Here is a 10,113-nt window from a genome sequence, read left to right on the forward strand (position 1 = left end):
TAGTATGTGCCTGTCTCTATTCCTTCCCTCTCCGCTCTTTTAAAAAATGCCCCTTTAAAAATTGCCCACTCACCATCTGTTAGGTAAATTTGCTGAAACACAGTAAATGTGGAGACAGAAATTGTTATAGAGACTATTCCAAATGACACTGACACCTGTATTTATGAAATTTTTAAAAGGGTAAGTTAGAGTTGTTTTTTTTTTTTTTTAAATCCCACTATAGTAACACCACATCATCCTAGGTGCCCAGTTCTATCCAATTACATAAGATGGAGAAAGAGAGAGAGAGAGAGAGAGGAGAAAGAGAAAGAAGAAAGGAAGAAAACCAAGTACTTATGTATAAAATGTTGCTCCCAAAGTTTGAGATTATACTCAAGCATCAATGAACAGAAGGAAAACACTTACAAATTTACAAATGTATTTCATTTATGGTATGAGGGACACAGGTTTAGATTTGCAACACGCTCCCACAAGGGTCAAATTGACCACTTTTTTCTATTAGTTGCTCTCGAGAGAACAAAACAATGGAAACAGATGCCATTCAATTCCAAGTCTATAGCTTAGACCATGTCACTGCACATGAAATATTGTTCATTCAGAGTCAGCACATAGCAAGAGTAATTTATACTCTCAGAGTGTTTGCTCTCAAGTCAATAGCAGAGAAGCCTTGAATAAAAACGTTCCCATTACTTTCCATTGTAATAGATCTTACTTATAGCCCATGAAACAGTGGTCAGAGGAGATTTATTCTTTGGACACCATATTATATAATCTCTCCACTTTAAGCCATCCCCCACTCGGCGATTATTTTTTAAATATGTTACTCGTAGTCAATATTAATTTACATTTAATCTTTCTTAGCATTAGGAGAGTATTATTTTGTACAGGCTCAGAAACAAATCTCCCGAAATTCCTCCCTGATGCTCCCTTCAGGCTGAAAATGCATTGCAGGGTGGCTGCAGTGACTTAATTCTAGTTGGCAGAGCCCTGGCCACACACTAATTTCATTAGCCTCAAACTCCTGGATTTGAAAGATCCACTGAATATGATTCCTGTCCTCTGACATGTCACTTACTAACCAATTCAGTGTGCATACAGAGGAGAGAAAGGACTTGCTCAGCTCTGGCCCACCGGCAGGCAGATGAGAATTCCCAGTCAGAGACACTGTTTACATCTGAGTGGTCATTCTTGCCCGGGTCCTCATTTTCAGGAAGGAAGTTCAATCCAGGCTTTGCCGGCAGCTGCAGCATTTGTTACATCCATTACTAGCTCCTTGTTCCTTCCTGCCCCCCAGTGCTTAGCATCCCCCATTTCAGTCACTAAGTCTTCCTTCCCCCAGCCTAGAAGCTTACCTCACCATAAATTTTTATCTCAAATGATAGGTTTGGCACATTCCCCACAGCAACCCACAGGGAATGGGGAAAAGAAAACTCAAATCTCTGGAGAGCTAAGAATTCAACCATTTAGAGGAGTTTCTTTTATACAGGACAGTCTTCATTGAGCTGAACCCTGCAATCCCAGAGAAGATTCACCTACCCGTTCTTTTCCTCTTTCCCTAAAGTGACTGTGTCTTTGAACAATGGGTCTGTGTCCCACTATTCTCTCTATTCATTTTGCAGGTTTACAGAGGCTGGGAAGCTGGGGACTGGACTTACATGCCAGGAGCTTCTAAGATCACACGCAAAAATAAGGCTACTGGAAGAGATTGTTGGAATCTATCTCTGTATATTTGAACATGGGCAGTGGTTAACCAGGATGCTCACACCAAGCTTATATCCAGCTTGCAGCACAAGCTACAAGTTGGTGCATCCCTCCTACTACCAGCCTCTTCTCAATAAATGCAGGTGAAAACTGGGGGCTCTTTTCCCTCAGCTGTTCATTCCAACATGAATAGCTGCAATTTGCAAACTAGAGGAAGATGACAGTGTTTTCTCTGAATGGTTTTGGTCCCAACGCACACTGCTAATGCTGGCATTCAGTTCCTTTCCTTCCCAGCCCAGGGAACGGGGGAACTAAGCATAAGGCAAGCGTTCTCTTTTCTTGCAAGTGCCTCAGATCCACACACCAGAGAAGGAATCAGCTCCCCCTGGAATCTTTTTCAGCAAACACAATCCTTCAGCCTAGTCGGCAAGCTCTCTCTTGACTTTAAGATTTCACTCTTTTTTCGACAGGCAGGCCCATCTGCAAGCTCCCAAGCTCCAAGTGAAGGCACCAAAATAATTTTTAAAATGTCAAACAGCAAATGTGCCTTCAACCCCCAGAGCTTCAGTAAAAATACTGTGAGTTGCCCCTGTGGTTCTCAGGTGACCTCTGGCCTCATCTTCCCTGCAGCGCTGCCTCCTCAGGTTCTCTAGTTTAAGCTCAGAGGTAAAGGAAGTGCTTCTGGGTTTTGCTTACAACAACCCAGGCTCTTCCTGAAAGCATTACCTCAAAGTGAAGGCTGCCCAGAAGCACTTTTGGCCTTGCAAACATCTAGAGGTGGCATACTCAACAGGTGCTAGGGACGCTCAGAGGCTCAGAGGGGCCATACCAGGCTGCAGCTTTAGACAGGCACCCCTCCTTCTGGCACAAACACAAACTTCATACCCCTGGGTGCTGATGTAGTGACAGCTTGAATCTCACAAGGAGTCCCCTCCAGAAACCCAACATGCTTCAGGAAAGGCACTTGAGAGGGAGCCAACTTTTTAGCTACGGGGAGCATAAAGGTCAGCCAGAACATCTGGAGAAGGGACTAACTGAGCTTGGGTCCTACCAGGCAGGGAGAGAGCTGTGCATTAGGAAAGGATCACTTCAAGACAGAGATGAACAAAAAACTTGGAGATAGGGGTAGAGAAGGAAAAGAGAGGCAGAAATTGAAAGGGAGAACATAAAAACAGAGAGACCAAAAAAAGAAAAAAAAAAAGCAGGGAGAAAGAGACACAAGGAGAGAGACACACAGGAAGAAAGACAGAGAAACAAGAGAACCCATAGTCACGCAGACCCTGAAACTCAATTTCTTCATCCAGAAGCCATCCATCTATACCCCAGGGCGGCACAGGAGCCGTGGGGCCGAGGCTGCGGGAGCAGGCGGTGAGAGAGCACTGCAGCACCGCCCACCGCTCAGCGGGCCCGATCCGCCGTCCTCGCATCTTCCGCCGTTGCCCGCCTGCACCCGGAGCTAGAGGACCGCCCGGCCTTGCTCAGCGCACCCTACTGCCTCCCTCCAGGCGCCTTCTTGTCTGGCTCTGAGAATCGTCCTCAAAACCCAGGACTGGGGTTGGGGGCTGCGTTAGGGAGGTCGTGGGAAAGGATGGGCACAGGGTGGGTGCAGAAAAAGCGACTGTGTTTCGCAGTTAGCATGAGCTCACCTCCGGGCTCTGAGCTGGCAGGAGTAGAAAGCTGATCGCCCGGCTCCTGCCAGTGGCCGGATCGCAAAGGCAGTTTAGACGGTGCAAACAACTGCCCAGAGCAAATCACCTGGGGGCACGTCTGCCGGTGGCTTCTCCCCGCTTGAGGACAGTCCCCACGCCTTCCGCCCCATGCCCTCGCAGAGACAGGTTACAGGTCGGGAAATCCAACCCGAGCGAAATGGGCAATTCACGTCCAAATGTAGGTGAAGACCTAGCCTTCGGTTTAAGAACTGCCTCCCTAAGCTCTTCTCGAAATTTTCCAAGGCAGCTGCAGCTTGTCGGGCGGCTTGGGGCAGGGAAGCTGGGGAGTTGAGAAATGCCTAGTTTCTAGGCGTCTTCTCATCTTCCATATTCCTTGCGCCTAAGTGGCTCTCACAGGAGCCCGGCACTTTTACAAGCCTGTTTTGGAACCATATTTCACTCTAATGAAAACCCATTTAAATCATCGCCTTGTTTTTCGGAGACTGTTTCTTGTCAATGGGACCATAAATCCAGAATGTCAAGCCGAATGGAGTGGAGCGCGGACAGGGGAGAGATGGAAGGGAAATGAATCAAGCACGGAAAGTACCTCCTCGGGTGAGGTGGGAGGGACTCGGCAGGATCTCCAGGGTGGAAATGACCGAAGGCTGACCAGACCCCGCACCCCTGGAATCCAAGCCCGCCTTCAGGATAAAGAGCGCGGGGAGCTACGGCGCGCTCTGCCCCGGAGGGAGCGCCCCCCTACCTGGAAAAGCCTCAGGATGTTGGCTACCATGATGGAGACCGAACTCCCCGAAGCCCCAGTCACTCCAACTACTTTCTCGGGATTGACAAAAACCGGAGGCTCGCCGTTGGTGCAGCGCACTTCGGAGGTGTCCTTCTGGATGAGCGCCTGGACGAAAGTGAGCGACTGTTCGAGCGCATAAGTGTCCCTGGAACAAGTGTCCAGGATCCGCGCTCCCAGCGTCACGTTGGGCAGCAGGTTGGGATCGCTGTTGATCTGGTCCAGGGCGTAGAGCATCGCTTCCAGCCTGTGGATCCCGTTCTCCCTCTTGATGTCGCCGCAGGGCACTCCGCTGGGACCCTTCGCGTGCACCGGAAACAGCCCCCCGAGGGTGACGTCCCCCTCGATCCGAATGGAGTGCGGGGCGTACATCTCCTGGCCGCGAGCCGCCGCCGCCAGCGCGCACAGAAGCACCTCCAGCACGCAGCAGGGAAACTTCATCAAAGTCAGGGCGCGGAGCAGCTTCCCCAGCTGGACCATGCTGCTCCCGCGGCTGCGGTGGTGGCGGCGGCACTCGAGGGGACGGTGGCGGGCTCGCCGGAGTCCTGGCCCCTTGGGGTGAGCTCCTCCGGGAAAGCCCAGGGTCTCCTGCGGGCGAGGAGGGTAGGGGCGCCCGGGGAAGGGCAGCCGGCGAGGGTGGGGGGGGGGGTCCCGCGGCGCCTGCCAGCTTGGGGCGCCGTGCGCTCTTGGGTTCCCCGGCCAGCGCGCCGCGCTCGAGCTCGCGCTCGGTGGCTTGCAGCTCGAGCTCTCCAACAGCCCAGCACTGGGGAGAGAGCGAGGATGGCTATCGCTTTAAATGCGCGTTCGGCTCCCTCTCCTCCTCCGCCCACTCCCTCCCACCCTCGCTCGCTCTCAGGCTCTCCCCACCCTTCCCAGCGCCCACCCTCCCCAGGGTTTTGCATCATCACGCAGGGAGGGGCTGCGTGCTGAGGTAAGGGGGGAGGGAATGGGTGGGCGGCTGTGGGGGGGGAGTACCTCTGATTGGGAGTTTCGAGGTCCCCAGGGAATCTGGGGATTGCAGGTCGCAGGCGAAGGCTGAGCTCCTGCTTCGGTCTCACTGTAGCAGCCGCTCGCTCGCCCGCCTGCACCCACACGCACATTCTAGGCACAGGGTGGCATCAGCCCCGGACAGGGCGGTTCTAGCTGGGGCTGACTGCTTCCAACCCTGAGGTCCGGAGCCGGGGCTGTCAGCGCCGGGAGAATGCGAGGTAGTCGAAGGTGATGCCGCCAAGCATGAAGGGTAGTAGGGAGACCCCAGTCTCTACTGCTAATTCGTCTGTGCCAGTTTTTCCTAAGAAAAACACACATACACACAGGAGCCTGATTTATGACCTAAAGAACCTTTACGCAGAGACTTCTCCGGGGCCAGGCACTGGGCTAGCCTGTAGGGAAAGACGCCAACAAGAAATGCTGGGAATGGAAATGCATCTTTGGTCTTCAGGGGTTACTGTGGCCGGAGCCGGATGAAGTAACCCTGGTCTCCAGTAAATCTGTGGCGGATTCGCTCCTTTTCTTCCTTTCATCGCAAGAGATGGAACAACTGAGAACTCTGCAGAGCGCACTTTCTTCTCTGGCGCTGACAGGTGTAAGGCTCCCTCCTACCCATTTCCAGAGATGCTTTTGGGCTGATGTCAGGTTTCCTCGGGCAGGAAATAGCAAGAAAGAGGTGGCAGTAGGAGGAGCAGACAGAAATCTCCCCATCGATCCAGTGATCCAGTGATCCATTCTTATTTTTTTTTTTTCTGGCTGAAGATTTGGGGGGCTTGGGGAGTGGAATCAGGATGCCAGAGCAGGTTGTAGTGCAGTTAGGAAGCTGTTTTTCAAAGGTGTCCCCTCCTGCAGGTCCAGCCCAAACTTGGCCCATTAAAGCAACAAGTGGCCCTAGTTCCTACACAAGGAAGGGCAATGTATCTGCCCTTGGTGCCCACGTGTACTGCTTATGGAGGTCTCTACTCTTGCTGAGCCTTTCTGTTGGAGTGCAGCGAAACTGTCTTATACAGAATTGAGGGCGCAGAGGAAGCCAAAACAAGACTATACTTTCTGTTGTAATGTTAGTGTACTAAAGAAAAATGTCCTTGCACATAAACAAAACAACACACACACACACACACACACACCTAAAAAGTCAGAAGTTGGGAAGTTGGTTGTCTCTTCCACCAACCACCTGTATGACCTTGGCACTTCTGTTCCTGTGCCTGAGTTTTACTTTGCCCATCTGTAAAATGATGACATTGAATTGAATGTTTTACAGGTTAACTTTTAACTTTCAAATCCTCTGTTGAAATAGGCCATGCACCTTTGGCCATGGTGTTCTTTTTAGACCAATATCCTTTGTTGCTTTATGTGTAGGGCACCCGTTTTTTGATACCCAAAAACACTTCAAACATTTCCTGGTACAGAGGATTTTATTTTTTTTTTCTTGTTGACCACCCATTTATCTTCCTTCTAGGGAGAGTCCAGTCCATCATTTTCTTTTCAGACATGCCCCTCCTCCAGGTTTCAATGCTTAAGGTTTGAGGAGGAAAAAAACCTTCTGGCTACAGTGTTCACGGAAGGGAATAGAGGCTAACAAGAGTTATGCAGGGCTAATCCCTGGACTTCTGCTGGAGTAACGAGGGTGATGACATAGGGTTACCACTGTCCAATAGACAATCCGTGCTGGAGTTAAAAGAAAAAGGAGCCTCCTTCCTCTAAATGCTTTATGTATATCTTTTGGACAATGTTACACTATTTGATTTTGTAAAAATATACCATTTTACTGCCATCTTCAAGAAAAGTGATGTAAAAACTATGCGAAGCTACCCCTGTATACAATGTGATCATCCGTCACTCATAGATGTGATGCCCTGCTATATAAGTGCACACCTTGTGCAACCTTATGCTGTGATGCGCCCGCCCCTTCCAGCCAGCCCTGGAGCTGCGAGCGTATAAGCCCGCAGCTGTGCCAGAAGCTCCCACATAAACAGGGAAATATTTGAATCCCTTAGTGAGAGATACCAGAGAGGAGAAAAGGCAGAGAGAAGAAGGGGTGGGGAAGAGAGAGAGGGACCTGGTTAAAACATGTGAACTCCTGGATCCACATGTGCCTGAAAGATTGCCTCTTTTTTTTTTCAATTATAGAGTATTTTATTTCTGTTGTTTGAAGTCAAAATATCCTCTTGTAACTCACCTATTCTGCTATTCAATACATTGGATCAAAAAGGCTGGAACAAGTGAAATAGATATCCTGTTAAGGCAGCATTAGCTAATTTGGAAAGGGGGAAAGAAGCAAAGCAATAGAAAGGCATCCTTGGGAACACAAATACTGTGATCCTAGTATTTAGGCATCAGTACCTCAGGCTACATTTGATAGAGACTGTATCCTTATTTAGTTTTTAATTTAAGGCTATTTAGTAGGCACTTGGTGCCAAAAAATATATTTGAAGAGCTGTGTTACAAGTAATAACACTTGATTTTTCACCTGCCCATGTGAAGATCTATGTTCTCCTCTTCCATTTCCAGGTCACAGCTTGCAATTGCTCAACAAATAGTTCTTGGCTGACTGTTGAATGTTGCCTTATTCTGTGTTCTCTCTTTGCTCTACTCATTCTCCCCAAACATCTGGCAGCAATCATTATCTTCTTTTTGTTGCAGTCATCTGTGTGCATGTTTTATTTCCCTTGCTAAGCTGGAAGATCCTTGAGGGTAAGGGGCTAGGTATTATAAGGGGCTAGGTATTATTTATCTTTTTACCTCGGACAATGTTCAGAATGGTGTTTTGTACCTAAGAAGCACTCATGTGTTGAATGAATCAGAATTGGTTTGCCATTCCCCACTGCCTTTATCTCACAATAACAGAAACATAAAGTGGGCAGAGCAGAAACGACGGCAAATAAATTGTCCTCTTAGTCACAGAATGCAGTTTCTAGAACTTAAAGAATAATTAGTAGATTTTGAAATAACTTTGTTTTACAGAAATTTCATAAGATTGAAATACTCTAACCTTAAAGCTCTCGATCAACTCTAAAGGAGGGCTTTAATTGGCTCTTCCTGAGTCAAGCGTTTATTCCTGGGCCAATAACTGGGGCCATTGTCATAATAGAAAGTGTGATTTGTTACCAGAGAAAGAGGAAAGTGATGCTGGGCTTGCAAGATATTTATATCTTCAGCCAGAGTGCATAGGATCTGGAACTTAATTGGTGACGCAGTATTTGTTTGAGATTATATGAATGAAAAATCTTTGTGTAAGAGTGATTAATCTAAAACTTGGCCAGTCATTGTCCTAGTGTCATATTAAATTGCAGGAGAATCTAGTTTTAGGCACAAAGATCATAAATATAAAATGTGTTCCCAGGCTTGGTTCTGTGTAGTCAGTAATCTATACTCACCCAGTCATTAATAAAAATGAAAGTTAAGGACTCAGTCCTAACTTACATGCTTAACATTGTATTTTGTTAACAATCTCAGTTTTATTTTCTTTGTTCTCCCCTCCCTGTCCATCATCTTCTGCAGAAAATAATGTCTCCACTTTCAATTCCCTGTCTATTTAAATCCAATTTGTAGTTTATAAAGTTGTCCTCCTTAAGGGCTGCTGCTTCTGCCACAGTAATGTACTCTGGCCATTATTATACTCTTCCATCTTTCATGTAGGTCTCCCTCCATAGGTTTTGTTTTCATAGCTCTTTTTTTTTTGGCGGTACGCCTCTCACTGTTGTGGCCTCTCCCGACGCGGAGCACAGGCTCCGGACGCGCAGGCTCAGCGGCCATGGCTCACGGGCCCAGCCGCTCCGCGGCATGTGGGATCTACCCGACCGGGGCACGAACCCGTGTACTCTGCATCGGCAGGGGGACTTTCAACCACTGCGCCACCAGGGAAGCCCTATACTTATGATTTTATATTTGCTTATTTACTTTTGTCTCCCCCCTCAGCTCAAGAGAGACTATATTCATCTGTGTTAATCACTGCTGTGTTTCCTGAACATGCCTATAAATCATACTGAAGAATGGTGCCTGAAATTTGGTAAGGGATCAATCAATTTTCTTGGCTGGATGAAGAAATGTGTTCATAAATTAATGAACAGATCTTCGGGGCTTCTGACTTGAGGACTAATGGGAAGAGGATGGCAAATGGTTGGGACAGGGTACTGCAAGAAGTAGTATTTGGAGTACTCTGATAGCTATCCTAACAGATAAGATTGTGTTCATTTAAGTAGTTTTAATGAGAGAGCTGGGAACTAGGGACACACAGCATTAAGGTTTTTATAATGCATTCTGTAGAGTTCTTTTTAAGTCTGTACAAATATCATTGAAAATATATGCATACATATACACCTCTGTTACTTTACTTAGTGCTTTACGAGAGCCCCTCAAGGAAGGGGTAGTAGCAACTCTCAGTATCCTTCCTTTATGATGAGCTTAATTTATTCAAAGTTACATCATAATTTATGTGTAACTGTGAAACTAGACTTAGTTATTGAATAGACCCTCCCTAGAAACGTATGACATTAATAAAACCAACAAAACTTTGTTCAGTTTCCAATGATAGACACACTACAGACTCAATTATGGGCCATCCAGTTTAATGAAGGGAAGAAGTGATTGAACAAATATAGAGCAAACAGAATATGAAGTTTTATCCTCCATTAATATTAGTAACGGATAGTGTGGGCTCCAATGCCTTCAAGATAGCTTGAGACCATCATCTCTGTGTCATGGGCAGGGGGATGTTCAGCCAGGATGTCTTTCACTGTCACTGAGAAAAATTTCCATAATATATAATGATACCTACTGAAACTGATATGGGGCATTTGGATAATAAGGAATCCATTAGCATATTTTTCCGGAAGCCTTGACTACAAAATGAAGACAGTAGATTTGGACACTTTCAGCCATGAAGAAGTTGTTTGGATATTCATCTTTATGCCTAATGAAATAAGCTTATTTCATCTCTGCAGCTTCCCATATACCATTTTCCCACCTCTG

The 10,113-nt window shown here is 47.2% G+C and overlaps 1 protein-coding gene across 1 annotated transcript; it reads right to left on the reverse strand.

The window, feature by feature from the left end:
* Positions 1-1,952: 1,952 nt before the first annotated feature.
* LOC132430203 (metabotropic glutamate receptor 7-like) lies at positions 1,953-5,054 on the reverse strand. Its single transcript, XM_060019636.1, has 2 exons — positions 5,020-5,054; positions 1,953-4,915 (listed from the first exon to the last, which is right to left on the reverse strand). The coding sequence occupies exons 1-2, from the start codon at positions 5,052-5,054 to the stop codon at positions 4,054-4,056; spliced, it is 897 nt and encodes a 298-aa protein (XP_059875619.1). The 3' UTR covers positions 1,953-4,053.
* Positions 5,055-10,113: the final 5,059 nt, after the last annotated feature.

The sequence above is a fragment of the Delphinus delphis genome, chromosome 1, assembly GCF_949987515.2.
Source record: "Delphinus delphis chromosome 1, mDelDel1.2, whole genome shotgun sequence".
NCBI lineage: Eukaryota > Metazoa > Chordata > Mammalia > Artiodactyla > Delphinidae > Delphinus > Delphinus delphis.